This window comes from Misgurnus anguillicaudatus, chromosome 21 (assembly GCF_027580225.2).
Source record: "Misgurnus anguillicaudatus chromosome 21, ASM2758022v2, whole genome shotgun sequence".
Classification (NCBI taxonomy): domain Eukaryota; kingdom Metazoa; phylum Chordata; class Actinopteri; order Cypriniformes; family Cobitidae; genus Misgurnus; species Misgurnus anguillicaudatus.
In genome coordinates this window covers 26,964,107-26,985,691 of record NC_073357.2, presented here as the reverse complement: position 1 = coordinate 26,985,691, position 21,585 = coordinate 26,964,107, and the positions used below count along the sequence as shown (strand labels likewise).

General features: G+C 36.9%; 1 protein-coding gene across 3 annotated transcripts in view; it reads right to left on the bottom strand.

Annotated features, from left to right (window-relative positions):
* Nucleotides 1-5,525: 5,525 nt before the first annotated feature.
* poln (polymerase (DNA directed) nu) overlaps nucleotides 5,526-21,585 on the bottom strand; it is a 53,842-nt gene continuing 37,782 nt past the window's right edge. For all 3 annotated transcript variants that reach the window (XM_073859926.1, XM_073859928.1, XM_073859927.1), the window contains 8 exons: nucleotides 21,244-21,355; nucleotides 20,607-20,680; nucleotides 15,740-15,871; nucleotides 8,320-8,430; nucleotides 6,941-7,016; nucleotides 6,510-6,577; nucleotides 6,364-6,425; nucleotides 5,526-6,084 (listed from right to left, as the gene is read on the bottom strand). In XM_073859926.1, coding sequence (XP_073716027.1) covers nucleotides 5,992-6,084; nucleotides 6,364-6,425; nucleotides 6,510-6,577; nucleotides 6,941-7,016; nucleotides 8,320-8,430; nucleotides 15,740-15,871; nucleotides 20,607-20,680; nucleotides 21,244-21,355 — 728 coding nt within the window. In that variant the 3' untranslated portion in view covers nucleotides 5,526-5,991. The remainder of the gene's footprint in view (nucleotides 6,085-6,363; nucleotides 6,426-6,509; nucleotides 6,578-6,940; nucleotides 7,017-8,319; nucleotides 8,431-15,739; nucleotides 15,872-20,606; nucleotides 20,681-21,243; nucleotides 21,356-21,585) is intronic.

The window sequence follows — 21,585 nt, the reverse complement described above, 5'->3', positions numbered from 1 at the left end:
TACACTTAACTATGTTTTGTTTTGTTATATCACAGTCCCTCTATATGTGATAAATGATATGTGTGTGTGGTGCATCTCTCTCCTCCCTCATGTTTTTGGTTGAAGGTGCCAAGGACATAAAGGCACTTACAAGCATATTTGTATGATTATTTTATTGGTTAATTTTGACTTAATCTATTTTCTTTTACTAAAATGTTTGTTTGTCATGCTTATGATCCACTATAATGTATTAATATTGTTTGAAAGGGTAAATTTGCCAAAGTTGAGATGTTTGCTGTATTTCATTCTTTTGCTGTTTGTCTTTGAAATGTACAGTTGTTGCAATGACTCCATATTTCTAAGATTGATTTTTTTTTAATCAAGCCCATGTGCCATTTAATTAAGCAATAATACAAAGTATCACAGTAAAAAACCTTAACATTATCCATGAGACACAGGACTTAGTGTTAAAATGCTGCAATGATGTTCAATCCCTCACACTTTACTGGTGACAGTCACTAAGATGTTATTAGTATTGGCACAGCAACATCAACACAGGCAAGCCAAGACCTGAACCTATGTGTGAATGTGAATTTCTTTTGTACTTTCCTATTATAATTTTTTTGTTTCTAATTACAACTAACATGTTTTCTTGTATCTTGAAGATGAATTTTTCAGTTTACTGTGACTTATTATTGTGTTGTACCCATAAAGTGAAACTTGAGCATGACCGAGTGAAAGTTCGGAAGCATGGGCCTCTGAAAGTTGCGTCAAGCTCAGACCCAATAAACGGTCAGTCCTGAATATCCACCAATTCACCGTCTCAAATAGTCTGCAACAGTGATCAAACCCAGAATCAACAACATCAATTTCACAAGTGACGAAACACGCACAGGTTCATATTAAGCAAAAACAGTTAACTTTTTTATTAACATTTTAATACGTGTAAAGTGTAATTTACTGTAAATAGCGTTTGACGACATTTTATGATCATTTTGTATCAGAAACTATATAAATATAATTATTTTAAGATGTTTACAAAAAACAAAAAAAACTACTTTTTGATTCCAATGTCAATAATCAGCTCACATTTGTGCCAATCGGAGCAAAAGCAACTTTCAGAGTCCCTGCAGTCCTTCTTTCAGCAATGAACTTGTAAAGGGGCTTTTCTTAAAAGCAAAACTATACCGGTAGTTATATCTTTGTTATGGGTAATCCCTGGGAAATGTATGGCACTTATGAGGTAATTTCACCAAAATGGCTCTTATACTTTTTTGTTTTAATACTCATGTTTACATTTTTTTGTGTAAGTTGGCATTATTTGTTCCAATCATGTCAGCATGCTGATATCAGTCATTGGCTGCCTGTAACTATTGAGTCAAGCTCACACAAAGCACAGCAGAGAAATGATATGCAGCCATACTAGGGGGCGGGGTCAGTTGTCACAAATGGGGAGTGCCCAACAAAGGGTCGGTGTGGTATTATAATAAGGGTTTAAGCCTGGTTGGTGGGAAGGAAGTATGGGGGAAAAGGGGTTTGAGGTTATGGCAAATCTGACCTTGCTTTACCTGTTTGGTTGCAGTGATCATCTGGTTCTTTGAGTTTGAAATCTTTGTACTACCTTGGTGTCTTAAATTTCAGTTTTTCTTTTTTTAAACTGCTGTTTACGCCGCCCCTTCTCTTTTATTTCTGTAATACACAGGAACTTTGTAAAGATGTAAAGAAAAGTTTTCCTGATTCATGGATGAAAAGGATGTTAATACTGTATCAATTAAAGCAACGATGCATAAAGCTTAGAAATATTTGTCTTGGTGGGTTTTGAGATACTACTGTAGATACAGACACATCACGTGTATAACTAAAAGTGGTTCACTGGCTTGTAATAAGGAAACCATTTTAAGTGCCATATAGCACCTGTGTAAAACCTTAAAGGAAAAAAAACTGTTTTTCAATATTTTATGTTCTTACCTCAACTGGGATGGGTTAGTGCATGCCTATCTTTTTTCGATGCGTGACTGTTGCTCTTTGTGCGGCGCTTCTTGAATGTGTTACCATTTGGCCTAGCCCCATTCATCCCTATGGATCCAAACAAAAGTTTTATTTTGTGCCATCACTTACTCGTGTAACTACTCATGTACTCATGTTCTTTAAATAGGGAAAACATGGAAGTGTTTGGTGGCTTCTAAATTCATCCCTGTTTGGAACCATAGGAATGAACGGGGCCAAGCCAAATGCCAACACACCCACGAGGCGCTACACAAAGATCAAAAGTGCACACATTGAAAAAAGATGGGTATGTGTTGGTTCATCTAAGTTGAGGTGGGAACATAGTAAAATATTGAAAAATGGTGGTGTATTCCATTAAGTTGTGCTACAGTGGTGCTATATCACAACTTCTGGTTCTTCATAGGTGCTATATAGCACTAAAATAGCTTTTTATATGATTACAAGCTTTTAGTGGTATTTAGCACCATTTTTTAGAGTATACATTAAAAAAACATTTACAAATTTTAGTTTGATGAGTGCAACATCATTTGCCTGCCATGATGTGATTCCCATTTATTACACGGCACACAGGAATACTTAAGTCTGATATAAACCGCCTAAACTGATAACCGCGCCTAATCTGGCTACTAAGTCATCGTGAAGGTAGAATTGATCATTTACAAATAAACAAAATATAAAGTTTACATCTACAAATGATTTAACCAAATTGCACACATCTCTTGTTTGAATTTCATGTCTTGGCTTAAATCTGTTATGAAACAGAAGGCAGAGGGTCTGCATTTCTTAGCAAATGTGACAAAGTCTGAAAACCCAGCTAAATCAGTTTTGTGATTTACTTGTTTTAACATAAAATCATCCTTCATAATGCAAAGAACATTCTGTAAAAATATTACAATGAGATCTCTGAAAATTGACTGAACAACCAAGTCAAAGTTTGAAATCAATGTAAATTCAATAAGTGAAATCAAACTTTGATGCTCCTAATATCATAATAATTACATTGAGACTTTAGTAGGGCTGCATAACAGCTAATCGCAACTTATCGTTTGCAGAATAAAAGTTTTTGTTTACATCATATATGTGTGTGTGTGAGTTTATTTTGTATAACAATTTTATATATGAAGAGATTTGTTGCAAAACAAGATAACTCCGTTTTTTGTAATTTTTCAGAAATCTCGTTTTTTAGTTGTGCATTACAATTAATATCAATTCAACTGCAGTCGGTTTTGTTTTGATTTAAACCTTCATAAGTTAAAAAATACAGCTCAGTAGCACCATAAAACAAAATAATAACATGATAACATAATAATAAACATGTTTTGACAAAAATGTTAAAAACGGAGTTATCTCGTTTTGCAACGAAACTCTTCATATATAAAATCGTTATACAAAATAAATAAATATATATATATATTTTTTTATTTTTTTTTTTAAGAAAAAAGTGTATATGAAGAGTTTGGTTCCAAAACGCAACAAACGCCATTTTTGAAAAAAATGAGTTACTGCCAAAATCAGTATTATATCAGGTCAGTAGTTAAAAGTAAATTCTTAATTTTACGCAAAATCCAATATCCGCCGTGTTATTCTGTCATCTTTTCTCCCTTTTTTCCCAAAATGCGACAAACGCCACTCCCACTTTTTTACAGAATGCAATAAATCCATTTCTGATATTACAGCCCACCGTTCACGCAATGTAAACAAACAATGGCGGACGCGCGTAGTACACGGAGTCCTGGTTTTCCTCATCTACTTTGTAGCCTACTACGTGATCAACAAACAAAACAAAATAATACTTTAATTGCAATGATAAACCTGTGATGGTTTTCTGTGATGGGAAAGAAACGTAAGCCATCAGCATCTAACAATTTCCCTGAGAGGCACTCGGGAGACGGGTGCTTGTTCTCCCGACAGCATCAAGCTTCTCATGCTAACACATTGACCCCAGAGGATCTTATGAAAAACTGTACATAATTTTACTCAAAGTCAACGAAAATCGAGCAGGACCAAAAACATTTTACAGTCGATCGCTGTGAAAGACGTTAAGCGAAGACGTCAAGTAACCGCAATGACAGTGATCTTAATATGACAAAGTAAGTGTTTTGATTAATAACATTAATGTTTATATTTTTAATTAGTGTGTACAACTAGTCAACTAAATGAATATAACATGGCAAAGATGAATGCACATTTATATAGGCTATTGATTCAATAGATTTATAGCATTTTGAATAAAAACTTGTCATGGATTTATTGCATTTTGTGGAAAAAATAATCCGTTTTTATAATAAATCTTTGAAAATCAACTTATGGATTTGAATTTTTTATGTTTTTATAACCTAAAGATGCTGTGTGAAAGTTTGTAACAGAAAATAGTTGTTTTCATCTTGTCACTTTCTTGGTATAGAAAACACGTTTTTACCAAAATTTGTCAAAATGGATTTATTGCGTTTTGGAACCAAACTCTTCATATATATTAAGTATTCATATTTATATATTAAATATAAAATTATGTGTGTGTGTGTGTGTGTGTATATATATATATATGTTAATATTTCTTTAATATACACATGCATGTTTTTTATTTATATATACACCTAATTATTATAGACAATATACACACACATTTGATGTAAACAAAAACTTTTATTCTGCAAACAATTAGTTGTTATGCAACCCTAGACTTTAGCCTAGATTTTACAGAGAGCCACATATATTAAATCAACGTTTTGTGTGCATATATTTGTTCATGTGGCAAGCAGCTGTGTAATAAGCGTGATAATGTAGATCCTGCCAGTTGTTACTGGAAATAACCCCTCCAGGGTGATACAAGTGATCACCCTGTCTGGGTTTATTCTGTGATAACAACCTGCTGGCTGTACATTATACCTTATGTAATATATAACAATTCTCTAATCATTCCCTCCGAACACATTCCAAATAATGCTCTTATAGGGATAGTTCATCCCTACTTCCATAGTAGGAAAAAAGAATACTATGGAAGTAAATGGGGCTCATGAACGATTTGTTACAAACATTTCTCAAAATATTTTCCTTTGTGTTCATCAAAACACATAAATTAATACAGGTTTGTAACAACATGAGAGTAATTAAATGATGAAAGAACTTTCATTTTTGGGTGAACGATTCTTTTAAACCAAATCTCAGTGATGGGATAATATCTCCACGCAAAGCATGAATTAATGAGTAAGTGAGAACAAACATCATAACCCAGCAGGGTACAATATGGCACGAGCCACATTTGTGCCAGACCTTTGAAAACAGCCTTGCAGGGTTATCATGACATTCAGAGGTGTTACAGCCACCCGTGGGGTAACAGCAAACAATATAATGTTTCTCAAGAGCGCCTGTATTGGTATTGATAATCGACATAATGAGTGGGCATAGATAACAAATCGTGTCTCTTTGTTTAGCACAGAGATGTGTGCTCGAAGGCAGTAAACTGCGGCTAAATGAGTAGTGGGTCTGCGAGGAATCAGAACAGATGAGATTAACGGTTTTAAAAATGCAGTGAGCGAGACTTACTAAATGAAGAGCGAGTTTATTAATATTCATCAAGACAAAGACGTTCCATCACAGTCCCTGAGAGACAGATAGCAGTGACACCGGCTCACAGTTCAGTAATACATCTGAAATTAAGCCCATCCCTTTAAAACACATCCCGAATCATAACTCATACTTATGGAAATAAATAGACATATAGACAAAATGTATATTGTATGGCAATATAAGGTCAATGAAGAGTGTAAAGAAAATCAATGTAGAGAAATTCTCAACAGAATCCAAAAACGCAACAGTAAAAGATAAAACGCAACAGTAAAAGATAAAAACAAATCAGTGAAAGATACAAAGCGCCCCCCATCCCAAAATGGAACTGGTACAAACCAGCCTGCTCCTACCGTTTCCCTCGGATACGTCATCGAGAAATAAGTAATAGGAGCTGCAGCTGCTCGGTTACCATAGTGATGGCGAGGAAAAATGAGAGACTCAGGGTGAAGACGCTGAGGTGGTGCATGAGGGGTTCATCTCACACATTGAGCCCCACGACTGTCCTGTAGACAGGGAGACTTTGAGGGGCACCTAAACGGAGAAAATAACTTGATCACCTACATCTATCATTCAGTCTTACAGTAACTTAAGGCAGGGCTACCAGGAAAGCCAATTAAGTTACCAGTAAAACATTGTGACAAATTGGCCTTTATGCACAATGGACAGTTTTGTTTGATAGCCTGTCTGATATGATTAGAGCTTGTATAAAGTGTGTATGAGGCAAGGCAGAATAGATACTGTATGCCAAGAAAGTAACTTGCTGAGATAAATGATCATGATTCAAATGAAGCTGTGTGGGTGCTCACTTACGGATAGACTCACTCCTAAACTTTCAATGTGCTGAAGAGATTCCATGGTCTTCTTCACCAATACTGTTCACAATATAATCTTACATAAGTGATATATATAGTAATTCAGTAGGTAACACTGAGAACATGTCTTTAATATTCACTCACCAGCAAACTCATGTACTTGTGAGCTCTCCACTTCAAATAGCAGTTCATCGTGGATTTGAGCCACCAGCCTGAAAACATAGACACCCAGGGGACTAGAACAGAACTATCAAATGCAGAAATAATAACCGGGTCATGACCGCCAATCCATGATGTGTTTAGTTTCTGTAGTGTGATGGCATTAGTGCATTAGATGTTTGACTAAAAAGCTCTCCATGCTTTACATCCCTGGAAGACAGATCTGGAAAACCATCAACTATAGAGATGTATCTCCTAATACTCACTGAAAGGAATAGAAGACGTGTAGCAAGGCCGAATGGGGAGGGGGCTTAGGGCTCTTAAGTAAGATGAATGAGTGTAATATAAACAGTTTAAGTGATTTACAGAGATGGGCTGAGGGAGATGAAGACAGAACAAAAGATGTCTGAACGCACCTGGCAGTGTGAGCAGTGAAAGACACTTGGGAGCAGATTTTGATCATGGCCATTTTGGCAAGGTCTGCAGCTGAGCCTTACGGTCACACAAATACAAAAACACAGGTTTATCATTATTATTACAGTCTATTTATGATTTTATTATAAATATTTAGCCCTCACAAATAAGTATTTGAACACCCTGGTATTTTGCAAGTTCTCCCACTTAGAAATCATGGAGGGGTCTGAAATTGTCATCATAGGTGCAGGTCCACTGTGAGAGACATAATAAAAAAAAATCCAGAAATGAATCACAATCCTCTCCTTAATACAGTGCAGTCGCCCTGTCCCATGTGCACAGAAACACCCCCAGAGCATGATGCTACCACCCCCATGCTTCACATTAGGGATGGTGTTCTTGGGATGGTACTCATCATTCTTCTTCCTCCAAACACGTTTAGTGGAATTATGACCAAAAGTTCTATTTTGGTCTCATCTGACCACATGTCTTTCTCCCATGACTCCTCTGGATCATCCAAATGGTCATTGACAAACTTAAGACAGGCCTGGACATGTGCTGGTTTAAGCAGGGGAACTTTCCGTGCCATGCATGATTTCAAACCATGACTTCTTAGTGTATTACCAGCAGTAACCTTGGAAACGGTGGTCCCAGCTCTTTTCAGGTCATTGACCAGTTCCTCCCGTGTAGTTCTGGGCTGATTTCTCACCTTTCTTGGGATCATTGAGACCCGACAAGGTGAGATCTTGCATGGAGCACCAGTCCAAGGGAGATTGACACTCATGTTTAGCTTTTTCCATTTTCTAATGATTGCTCCAACAGTGGACCTTTTTTCACCAAGGTACTTGGCAATTTCCCCGTAGCCCTTTCCAGCCTTGTGGAGGTGTACAATTTTGTCTCTAGTGTCTTTGGACAGCTCTTTGGTCTTGGCCATGTTAGTAGCTGAATTTTTACTGATTGTATGGGGTGGACAGGTGTCTTTATGCAGCTAACGACATCAAACAGGTGCATCTAATTTAGGATAATAAATGGAGTGGAGGTGGACATTTTAAAGGCAGATTAACAGGTCTTTAAGGGTCAAAATTTGAGCTGATAGACATGTGTTCAAATACTTATTTGCAGCTGTATCATAAAAATAAATAAATATATTGTGATTTCTGATTGTTTTTTAGATTATGTCTCTAACAGTGGACATGCACCTACGATGACAATTTCAGACCCCTCCATGATTTCTAAGTGGGAGAACTTGCAAAATAGCAGGATGTTCAAATACTTATTTTTCTCACTGTATATGCAGATCTTTCTTTTCTGTTATTCCCCTTATTGTGATGACTACAGATGCATCAAACATTACAAACAGAAGTAGACAGACACACAATACCCTGTAGCACAAAGTTGACAGCTTGTCTCTCTGCCTGATTTCGAAGGCTCCAGTCAGCAGAGCGAATGTGAGGGAGAGAACGCCGTCTTCCCATTATTGACTTCACAAAACCTAAGGCACCGACAAGAACAGATACACACTCAAATTACACTTAAAGACTTCATACTAATTTTGCTCAGTCACACATTTACACACAAACAAACGTATGAATCACCAATGCTAGTGCATTGCTGGGAAAGTCAGACAAAAGGATGAGCTTTGCACTTAAACCCCTTTTGCAAAAGAGTGAGGTCAGCTGTTGGTCACATCGAAAAATCTTTGTCCCAGAAGCACAGAGACACCAAGGCACAAAGAGAGACCACCGTTTGCACGTGTGTACCAGTGTTTAGGAATGTGTGTGGGCTTGTCATATGTGTGGATAATACTGATGGCATGCCATTGGAATGTGCTTCTGTGTGTTTTTCTGCTTTGTGACGGACCTGTGTGTGTTTATGTGCAGAAATGTGCTGTATCTGTATATTATCTTATGTAATCCTATGTGTTAGCAATAAAAATATCCCATAGTTATAACGTACCCTTACCAATTTCAATGCAAAACATAAAAAAGCTTGACCTTTTCTAGACCTGCTGTTTGTAATCAGTTTTGCTGGCCCCAAGGTGATTTTTAAAGGAATATTCCATTTTCTTAAAAGAAAAATTCAGATCATTTACTCACCACCATGTCATCCAAAATGTTGATGTCTTTCTTTGTTCAGTCGAGAAGAAATTATGTTTTTTTTTTTAGGAAAACATTGCAGGATTTTTCTCATTCAAATGGACTTTAATAGAGCCCAACATTTAATACATAACTCAACACTTAACAGTTTTTTTCAACGGAGTTTCAAAGGACTATAAACAATCCCAAACGAGGCATAAGGGTCTTATCTAGCAAAACGATTGTCATTTTTGACAAGAAAAATAACAAATATACACTTTCAAAGCACAACTTCTCGTCTTTTTTTCGCTGACGTCAGAGGTATTCAGGCCAATCAGGAAAATAATGTGTTTTTTGAACCATAAACCACACGAACACACTGTTGTTTTAGCAATGAAATAGCTGCCCTGTAATATCTGACTTTAAGTTGGCTTGGTGTATTAAAATGTTTGGAAGTACTGTAGTTGGTCACAGCATGGGCCAGCTGGAATGGTTGTTTTATCACCTCTGATAAAGATTTGATCAATATAACATTAGGCACAGCAAGTCTTGCTGAGAAAATCTCTCCACCATTGGGAAGGAGAAAATTGGACATTATCGAGGTACTGTTGGAACTCTCTGTTCTAGTACAATTACAGCTCAGCCTTACAGCTCTTCATTTCTTTTGCCTGAATTTCTGTCCTCTCTCAGATAACTTTCCCAGCAAAATGGCAGAAGACGTTTGTTGCTGGCAGCAATGGGGCCCTATCAATAGGTCCAGTATTGACTGAGTAATGAGCACACTGTCAGTAACTCTCCTGAATGGAACTTGTTTCAGATTCTGAGGCGCCTCTTTGATGAGCAACTCTCTGAACTTTTTTGCAAGTTTCACAGGATATGATTAGCTACTACTTTGTATAAACTATTTCTATTGCATCTAGTTGTGGATTCATCATTGGGCACCATTGCTATTTCTCACACAAATTTCACACATAATTTCAATCACACAAAGATAAATGTAGACAGAATATAGTGATTGACAGAAAGAGAAGTATATACAAATGAGTGTAAATAACTACTAAATTCACAGCCGGGTGTGAAAGACATGATGTCTTTGATGGTGGCCAAAACGTCACTGATTTTTAACCAATAAAGTTTAATTATTTTCTAGAAAGAGTGAGTGTTGCACCACTTCTCTGGTTACACATCCCCTATGGATGGTTAAGCATCTCTTTTAAAAACAAGACATGATTTGTGTAGTATCACTAAAAGTGCATATATATCAGTAGCTTAAAATGCACCTATTTCATTGCTAAATAACAACGTTATTTTGTGTATTTGGTATAATACAATGTGTTTGCGTGGTTTATGGTTAAAAAACAATATTTTTCACATAAAAATACGTTTTTGTAGCTCCAGATTTCCCTTTCTTCCTGAAATGCTCTGATTTTGTACAAAACTCATTGATTTGAAAAGCGCTGTGTTCCTGATTGGCCAGCTAATCTGTACTAGGAATGTTAACAATTAATCGATCTTCAATTAATTGTAAAATAAGAATTAAATCGATAAAACTAAACGATTGTTGAATAAGCAAGATTATGCACGTGTGTGCAGCGGCTGCGCAAAACACATACAGCCATGAAAAAAATGAAGCGAGCGCACAGAAGTTAAACTAGCCATGATCACGATGATGCCAAACACACACCTGGGCTTTTTAACGTCATGCGAGACAAGGCTGGCAGCCAGCGTAAAAAAAGGTATCCACAGTGGATCTGATGGGTTTCGATTACAGAATATGCAAATACGGTTAGGATACTGAAAGCAAAGACGCTCTCTAGGGAAGCCTGCAAGATTAGCATAGCAACGCTGCTAACGCTGCTATACACAAGGAAGGAGACCAGAAGCAGTTTTTAAGATAAAAATGTAATTTTACAGATTAAAATGTAATTTTAAGTTATGGCAAGAAACTGTAAAATGTAAACTGTAACTTGAGTGTTGGGTGTAACTAGTTACTAAGTAATTAGTTACTGTAATTTAATTACTTTTCCTTGAAGTAAAGTAAGGGATTACTCTTATTTTTATTGTAATCTAATTACAGTTACTTCTGATGTAACTAAATACTTTGTATGGAATGTGAAACAATTATGTATAATATATTGGATTTAACATGGTTTTAGTTTACAATTCTCACATGAACTGGTTGATTATTAGCATTAATATTAATGAGATGTTGGCTGTTTATTAATACTTATTCTACATCTTTAACCCTCCCTATTTCTACCAATACTTAAAATTAACAACTTCTTTAGTATTATTAAGCAGTAGTTGGAGTATATTAAGGAAAAAGTAGTTAAAAGTTAGAGAATTGGGGGCGTATTACAGAAACTTTCTATCTTAGGTCTTAACTTAAGATATGATGTGTTAAGTTAAGATTTTTCACAAATTCATATTACAGAAGCACATCTTAAATTGATTTAGGATTCTCATCTTATTTCACCAAATCTGATCTCATCTCTAGTTAGGAAATCCCAAATCGCTTAATCATGTTCGGCTATCAACTGTCATGCCTGTTACCAAGCAACCAGCAATGCGTGAGCTGCTGCTACAGTAAACAAAAGAATTGTCCTTTTAATTTCAATGGGCCAGAAAAATACATTTTATTAAAGTCATAGTAATCATAGTCTGTGTTTTTTGTATTAGTGTTTTAGCACATCAGCTATCAGTTACCATTCAATTTAAACATTTAGCAAATGTGACTTACAAAAATAAAAAAAAGTATTCTTCCTAAGTGCTAGGATTCTATTGTACATTTCAACATTTGATAGAGACATGACAAGAAATAGATGCTGAGTCAAGTGTGTACTGTATTCACTATAATCCCATCAAGTGTTCATGAATAAACTAACCTGTTTTTTAATAATGAGGGATGACAGAAATTGAAAGATTGCTCCAGTGAGAAACATTGTGATTATGTGAATGTGTGAAAGTAAAAAACATTCAAAGAGTAATCCAAAAACAAACATTGATGTTTTTCATCCTCCACTTTGTTAAAAATGTAATGTCATTCTCCCGCAGCTCTATCATAATGTGATTGTTTCAGCTGGCTATCATTAAAGTTTTAAGTTAGGACACCTGTGAGGTTACCCTAAAGTTAAGACCGTTTTTAGGATGTTTTGTCAAGTTAGGATGCTTCTGTAATTCCACTTTCCTATCTGCAGTTAAAGGATAATTCCGGTATTTAACACTTTGAGTCTCATTTCTGGTTTGTTTTGGATGAAGTACAGTGATGGACACAGAGATTTTGACAGTGGGTCGTGTCTTGACTTTTCGACTCGTTTGGAGGCGTCTCTTGACTGCTTCGGAGTGGAGGTCGATGGCCATGCACGGGCATGTCATTGGGACAGCACTTGACGTTCATTTTCGGAGCTGTGCTGCTCACCGAGTGGTTCATGGTGTTCGTTGATGATTAAAAACAAATATATTGGCGCAATGTATGATTTCAATACGTGTTATTTGCTATAGTGGAACTATTTTTTCAGATACCTCACAACCGCGTATATACTTCCGCTCTATATTTGAGTCTGAAGCATGAATGAACATAGTCCAACAAACTGTAATAAAACGGTAGCATACTTTCAAAATCAAGTTTATTTATAACACTTACACCATCCAATATGTTTTTTTCATCAGCAGAACAATAAAGAAGATATTTTGCAGAAACCCCAGTGCTCCGTCATGCAAGTCAACCGATCCGCACACTTTAAGAGCTAAAACATATATATCCAATACAACAGTAATCCCCTATAACTCCGTGTGACATATTGACGTCTTGTGAAGCAAATCAATCAGTTTTTGCAAGAAACTGAATGTTATTAACAACATTATTAGCGTGAATGTCAAAGCAGGAAGCGCGTTTTCCGTTTGAGGCGATCTCTTCCACTGGTGTGCGTTTGGTGGCTGTTGGCTATGGATGTTGGTCTCTCTGCGCCACCTATAGAGCGGGAGCGTGAAGGGCACTTCCTGCTTGGCAAAAGCTCTGCATTAACGCTGTAAAATATTTATATATATATATATATATTCGAATCCCAAAACTGAAATACGGAACGAATATTCGAATATTCTGGTCCAGCCCTACAAATATGGGAAAAATTTATTCTGAGAGAAACCGAGCGAAAAAACAACAACCACATGTAAACAGTCCCTTTTTCCTTTTCCGGCGGCGGAGTGATATATCAGCGAGCAATAGTCTTCCAGAGAAGTCAATGGAATTTTACAAAATGCCAAATAAAACACGACAGAAACTGTATTTCGCTACACAACTTGTTTTTAATCGTCAACGAACGCCACGGGCCACTCGGTGAGTGGCGCAGTTTTGGAGGTGAACGTTGAGTGTTGTTTTGATGACATGTTTGTGCATGGCCGTTGACTTCCATTCTGGAGCAGTCGGGAGACGCTTCTAAACGAGTCAAAGACTCGAGGCGCGGCCCATTGTCAGAATTTCTGTGTCCATCACTGTGGTTCGTCCAGGGCAGGCCAGAAATGAGACTCAAGGTGTTAAATACCGGAATTATCCTTTAAGATAAGATAATGCATTTAGGAACATCATTCTGTAATAGCTTTTGTCTTAAATGAGGTCCTAACTGAAATTACCATGGTTTCCAAATAGTTAAGATAAGATTTTAAAGTTAGGACTTTTCTGTAATACGCCCCCAGGATCCTAAAGTGGGATCAGAATAATTGATGTATTTTTATATATTTTTATTCGAGCCATTTCAAGCCTATCCTTGTATCATGTACTAAATAGGATTTAGAAAGTAATTAGTAACAAGTATTTGAAGAGTTTGGTTCCAAAACGCGATAAACGCCATTTTTGAAAAAAATTTACTGCCAAAATCAGTATTATATCAGCTCAGTAGTTAAAAGTAAATAATTAATTTTACGCAAATTCCAATACCCGCCGTGATATTCTGTCATCTTTTCTCCCTTTTTTCCCAAAATGCGACAAACGCCACTCCTGCTTTTTTACAGAACGCAATATATCCATTTCTGATATTACAGCGGACCATTCACGCAATGTAAACAAACATGGCGGCGCGCTGAGTACCCGGAGTCCTAGTTTTCCTCATCTACTTTGTACTTCGTGATCAACAAACAAAACAAAATAATACTTTAATAGCATTGCCAAACCTGTGATGGTTTTCTGTGACGGGAAAGAAACGTAAGCCATCAACAGCTAATAATTTCCGCGAGAGGCACTCGGTTGCTTGTTCTCCAGACAGCATCAAGCTTCTCATGCTAAAACATTGTGTTCTTACAAAGTAAGTGTTTTGGTTAATGCCATTAATGTTTATTTTTTAATCATTGTATACCACTAGTCAACTAAATAAATATAAAATGGTAAAGATGAATGCACATTTATACATTGATTTAATAGATTTATAGCATTTTGAAATAAAAAACTGTCATGGATTTATTGCATTTTGTGGAAAAAAGAATTAGTTTTTATAATAAATCTTTGAAAATCAAGTTATGGATTTGAATTTTTTATGTTTTTATAACCTAAAGATGCTGTGTGAAAGTTTGTAACAGAAAATAGTGGTTTTCATCTTGTCACTTTCTTGGTATAGAAAACACGTTTTTACCGAAATTTGTCAAAATGGATTTATTGCGTTTTGGAACCAAACTCTTCATTTAAAAACTTTTTGGAGAGAGTAATTTGTAAAGTAATCTAATTACATGATTGAAGATGTAATTACTAACTAGTAATTAATTACTTTTTTTGAGTAACTTACCCAACACTGGACTGTAACGACGAGAAAAGTGCCCTTTGTGTGCGTCTTAGATATAATTACTACAAACAGTCTATCAACAACTAGGAAAGCGAGGTGAACAACTAAAAAAATAACTTGATGATAATGAAACTTTTATTTTGACATGGCATGGACTTTCATGCAACTGTTGCAGAGTGCCCATGCGAGGCGGAGTTATACGCTGTGTCTATTAGTCATTATATTTTATCACCGGATAAGTTTAAATGGATGATTTTATCAAAACACCAACAACATGGACTCATTTTACAATCCCACTATCATGTTATTTAGACAAAATAAAATCTTTTAATTCGCATGAGGAAGCTGGCGTTTTTACGCACACTTTTATGTCATTGGCTATGCCACTGCAGTAAAGGCTTATTCCACTATTACAGTTAACGATTATTCGATTGGTTGATCATTAATTTAAACGATCATAAAATATGGGAAATTGTACAAATTGACATCCCTAATCTTTATGTTGTAATTGGCCTGAATACCTCTGACGTCAGCCGAAAATATGATGCTCCGAAAGATTCGCCCACAATGCAATGCCAACATGAGTTAACTTACAGGCTGAGAGTCAAAGTGGGAGGAATTATGATAATGTTGGTCTTGTCTACATCACCAATCCCAGGACGTAAACTGTTGCCTACAAACCGTGTGTTTGTTGTAGTCCCAGAAAAGAGATTTACGTTGGAAACGATAACGTGCCTCATTGTTTACCTTGGGTTTGTACCTTTTTGCATATCGTTAACATGCACTAATAGACCAAAGGAAATGTAAAATTGTGAAGCGGACCATAGGTGCTCTTAAATATAAGCCAATATATTTCACAAAGAGATGAGCTGCCATCTTGGGGTGACATGACCAGTTGAATACTAATCAGTAATCTTGGTAGCTTCAAAAATATTACAGCAGGTCTCTGTGCACCCACCGTTTTTGTGGCAGAACTGTATGGTGTGTTGGACGAAGGCCTGCACCTCTCTGTACGTCTGGATGAAAGTGTCCTGAAAACGACTGGCCTCTTCTGCGTTTACACCCAGAATACCAGACAGCCGTTCTTTTCCTATGCATGAGGGAGTAAACGAGAGAAAAAGAGAGTCAGTGGAAAACTGGGAGAAAAATTCCTAGCTCAAAAAAGTACAAGGTTAGATAAAAGAGCAAAATGGAGGTGATGACAACAACTACCACGATGACAAGTGGTCTGACATATAAACATGTTATTACTGGACAGCAGTCACTTTCATATCTATCAACTTTCAAAAAACTTGCTAAATGTAAGCAGCAAGAAAAAAACTATTTTTTAATTTGCTTAAGACAATGTCAGTGTTTCTCACTTATGCAAAACTTCATGACGCTAGGGTGGTTGTTTACCGATCTCTGAGTCTCTGTGACATTTACGTTTTTAGATATTCCTTTAGTATAAGTCTGTGTAAATGGTTTTTACCACACTTTATCATTCACTAGGCAACTGCAATTGTGCAAATATAATTAAAACTGTCTGAATAAGAAGAAAAGATAAAATCCATTTACAAATCAGAAGAAGGAAAAATAAGTAGAATAAAAAAATAAATATTTACCAATGATAAAATACATGTACAACCAACAGAAGAGGATAAGGCAGAGAAGTGGAGCAGACAGAGAATGTTTATGCGTTGTGCAGAAGATACCTTCAATGTTCTTTAGAAGATAACCAAACATTTTTATGTTCCCCAGAAGACAAAATAACTTACACCAATCATCCTGTTCAAAAGTATTCATCCCCTGGCTTAATGTATCTTGTTGCCTTCTTAAGCATCAGTAAATGTTTGTAACAGTAAAATGTATTTTTGTAACAGTTGTGTATGAGTTCAAATGTCCCCAGTGTGAAAAGATTCATTTCAACGTCAATGGTAAGGGGTCAAACATGCGGAAGATGACAGACATGCAAAGAATGTGCAGGACCTGAAGGATTTTCATACCTCAAAGGCATGTTAACTTTTGAATTTGGTTATTTTGGCAAATGTAGGTATATTTTATGCTGTGTTGTGATTTGTACCTGTATGTATCCGTTATGTGAAATAGCCATTTAATACGTCGGTCTAGAGCAGTGCTTCTCAAATAGTGGGGCGGGACCCCCAGGGGGGGCTCGAAGCGACACCAGGGGGGCGCGTGAGACCCCGGGGAAAATACTTTTTCAGGAAGTGATTTTTTTGCACCGTCACTTAAAGACATTACACCCCAAACACGCTGATAAGCCGCTTGAGTTCTTTATTATTATTTATTGATTATATTTAATTTAATTTTTCAGTATCAAATGGTCAAAAAATATACTGTATATAAGGATTGATTTTTTTATTTCAGGCAAATTGATGCATTTTAAGTCTTTTCTGTTACAGACTAAAAAACAATGTTAACAAAGTTATTCTTTGTTGTAAGTTGATTGATATTTCTTTTTGTGTTAATAAGGATACAATGCTTTGCAGATGTGTCATTTTATAGACAAATTATACTATTTACAGTCGCGGCGGAGAGTTGGGGGGGCGCGAAATGGTTACTTCTTCCTAGGGGGGGCGTGACAGAAAATAATTGAGAAGCACTGGGCTAGAGGTTTATTGAGCAATAATGAGCAACTCATGCATAAGAAATTGAGCAAAATTATACTTCAATGAAATTGTCTGTTGGATCACATTTATAAATTAAAGAGCTATTCGATTTGTGTGATAAAATGTAATAAAATAAGAAAAATCTATTCTGATTCAGATATGGGGGAAAATCTGTTTACATGTTTATCATAAATAAATAAATATATATTAAACAAAGCTTTCCATCACTATTGATGTTTAATTCTTTGAACTTAATTTGAAATTGAACACATTTGTGTGTCTACAAAGCATAAGCACCACTGAACAGATGCTGTTCATATCAGCCTACACAACACACAAGGAGCAGATTTTTACTGCAAGACGCATATGCATTTTTTGCACTTGATACATGTATGCTGTGCAGACCCAGGCTCATTTTCTCTGACCTTTTGTCTGTCTGTAATTGAGATTATTTCTAGACACAAAGTGAGAGTGAGTGAGAGAGAGAAAATATCAAGCATGTGAGTAAAGAGATGAAGATGGTAGCATGCAGGCAGAAGTGATGAAGATTCTGTGTCACCGTGCATTCTTATTGGCTGAGGTCATTTGCCCTATAGTGCTCCTAATTATCCCATGTCTGCTCTAAATCATCCCTCTCTCCAGGATACTCAATAGTTTGTCTTTTACATTCTGACCCAGTTGTGTGTCTGTGTGTGTGTGTGTGTGTGTGTGTGTGTGTGTGTCCACCCCTCCCCTTCCCATGTGTGTAAGTGTTTTTGATATTCTTCTATGTACCATTCCCTTTTAGCATTTGGTAACCATGGTAATCTGCCGCTTTCTACAAGATTATCAACATATGCTGACATTGTGACTCTCTCACCCACTTTCTAATTCTGCCAGTGCTCAAGCATTCATTATGTGCTCTCTCTCTCCCCCTCACTCATCTCAGAGATAATAATACGGTGGAAATTTAAATATTTATATAATATCATGCCTTATATTTAGACCACAATATATCTATTTTTCACTAACTTCATACTGACACACAATTTATTGGTTGGTGAAAATGGTGCTTGAGGTACCAGAAGAGAGTCCAGAAACATATAGATGAGAAAACACATTCCATGTTTCAAGCTGACCCATTTACAGCAAAGTAGAACAGTGATATCCACCTGCTGTCCCTTTATCTTCACTCCACACACCCAATAAAATCTTTTCTAGTGAAGTTGTATTCATGGAGGCTGCATTCTGTGAGATCTCTGTTATCTGCACTTGAGCCATACAGGCAAATCCCTCAGTTCGGGCCATAACTTACTTTTTCTTTATCCATTTTAATGTATTTCTCTTTCATTCTAAAGCTAAATTGATTTTTTTATCAAAGTAAATCAGAATAATGTTAAAGGTGCCAAAGAATGCATTGAAATAGTTTGTTTTATTGTTCTCTGATATATACATAGAAGTTATGTAGCTTTATTAAGGGGAAAAATTATCCAGACATGTTTTACATGTCCATTAACAACTCTAGGATTCTCCTTTATAATGAAATGGTCCATTATTATCTTAGTTAAAAGGGTCATGAATAATAATGTTGAGCTCTGCTCTGATTGGCTGTTTCACGAAGTAGCTCCTTCAGTAGCTCTGTATGTGTGTAAACCGAGGGGCAACATTCCAATCTCTTTGATGAAGCCAATACGGAAGTGATTTAAGTGATTTTTTTGTAACTCATCCCTTTAAATTATATTAAGGGCGTGGCCAGTTGAACAGCCACTGCTGTCACTAGAGTCAGGCTAGGGGGGCGTGGTTTCAACAACCAGCCACCTAAACTTCACCCAACTTTATCCAGGATGCAAGGTGATCCGCGGCAAAGATGGCGACAGCAGGCACCACCTACTTTAAGCTTCAAAAAAGATCTTCAGAAACCTATGGGTGACATCAGGTACTAGGGATGTCCCGATCAGGTTTTTTTGCCCTCTAGTCCGAGTCATTCGATTTTGAGTATCTGCCGATACCAAGTCCCGATCCGATACTTCTATAATACATAAAAAAAGAATAAAGAAGATCGAAAAAACTGATCCAGGATGTTCCTTATGTCATGCCGCACGCGTTGCTGTTACTGTGTGGAGTCAAAAGGGTCTAACTCTGTGCCAGCGCATTTAATACTGTGTTTCTAGACTTCTATTAAGTTTTTTCGATATGGGCACCATTCTTAACTCTCTCTCTCTCTCTCTCTCCGTCCGAAACTGCCTACTTCCATACTATATAGTAGGCCTAGTAGTGCTTTTCGCATACTATATAGTATAAAAAGTAGGCGGTTTCGGACGCAGCGTCTCTCTCTCATCTCTACAATGTGTAATGTCATGATCCTGCGCGAATGCGCGTTTTTGAGATTCTGAGTGAGACGCGGAGCTGTGTATCGATGTAGATTAACGAGCACATGGTGACAAAAATGATCGCCGTGTTGTTTAAATGTGTGGTAAAAAACGTTTTTGTCGTGGGTGCACCGCATGCACGAGTCTGAAGCCTATGAATGAAAACACGTCATTATTCGCTTCTCGTCAGTTCACACGCAGCAGAGCGAGATGGCCCTGGCCCAATTTAAACCCTGCATATGTATCCAATTCCTGATCGAGAGGTAACGTCCGATTCCGATCAAGTCTGAAACCACGTGATCAGAAATCAGACCCGATCACGTGGTTTCAGACTCGATCGGATCGGGACATCCCTATCACTGACACTACATACAGCCTATAATAGTAAAAATCCAAATCACTCCTTACAAAGCGACTTACATTGCATTAGATATACATTTATTTAGCATGCGTGTTCCCTGGGTTTGAATCCATGATCTTCTGCAGTGGTGACACATTGCTCTATCACTGAGTTATACAGGAGCACATATGTAACAATTGTGTAACAAAATATTGTTGCAATTTCTTTTAGTTTACCTTTTGTAATAGTATATTATGTTTCACTATCTCAATGAGTGTTTCTTTGCACGCTATGCTGTTTAATTTTTACATTTCCAAGAAAACTGGTGGCATTAAACAACAAAAAACTACAATATTTAATTGGAGAGCTCTTAAAAGCATAAAACTGACTGTGTCTTAAAAACGGATCTCTTTCTCTCTCTTAAGGCATTATAAACATCATTGGAATTTAAGATTTGTTAAGATGTATTTGTGGGGGGGGGGCTTTGAATTGAGAATGTCTATGTATTATGGATAACACAGTTCTCACCTGCTCCATATATCACAGAGTAGACAATACGCTTGGCCTGCTCCAGACTCACTCTGTCCTCACTCACACCCTTCCTAGAAAGACAAAAACAGAAAGATTTATCTAATAAAAGTGTCAGCTGTGCGGATAGGCTGCAGGCATCAGTGTTTATGAACTGTCAGGGAATCAAAAGCTGCCCTGCATTCTTTTTTTTTATACTCTTTCATTGATTTTGCAAACAATAGGGTTACAAAATGTTCAGTTTCCTTTACAGTACTCAGCACTTACACTGTATCATAACAAAATGTGAGATCATCCAGGTAAGCAAATTAATCATACAAGTATGAATATGTTACGAGAGCTGCTCAGGTCAGCAATCAAATCACACTTGGTTGGTCCTGACACCCCGTCAACCTGTGTTAATATAATCTTGGGGAAAAAATAAGCATCAGACTGATCTGCCCTCAACTCTTGCTCTCTTCTGTCTGGTTCACTGCAAACAGCCTCAGGCTGAAACACACAGACTGGTACTGCAGGTCACTTTGTCCTCCTGTCAGTCTGTTTGTAACTGTGGTTACCAAAGTATCTACATCCCATCAATGCCATTGGCTTACTGTGTGTACAGTAAATGCGAGTTTGTGATGGTGTATGTACCCACCACTGGGCTGCTAGCATGGTGAAGGCGTCTGCTTCAGGTTTCTGAAAGATGCTCAGTAGCTGAGGGTCAGATGACAGGTGAGCCAAGAGACGCAACTCCACCTGACAGAAATCTATAGACACATGTACACAATTAGTCATGATGACATCCTCGAAACTTCATCCACACCACATTTTTTTGTCCCTAATAGCGAGGTAAAGGTGTTGGCATCTCCCCCATCTGTGTCAGCAGGAACCATAATCCACCCAGGAGCTTCTCTGACACATAAAAGAGAATGTCTGAAAGAATAAACTCACATTGCAACACAGACTGTGTGTGTGTGTGTGTGTGTGTGTGTGTGTG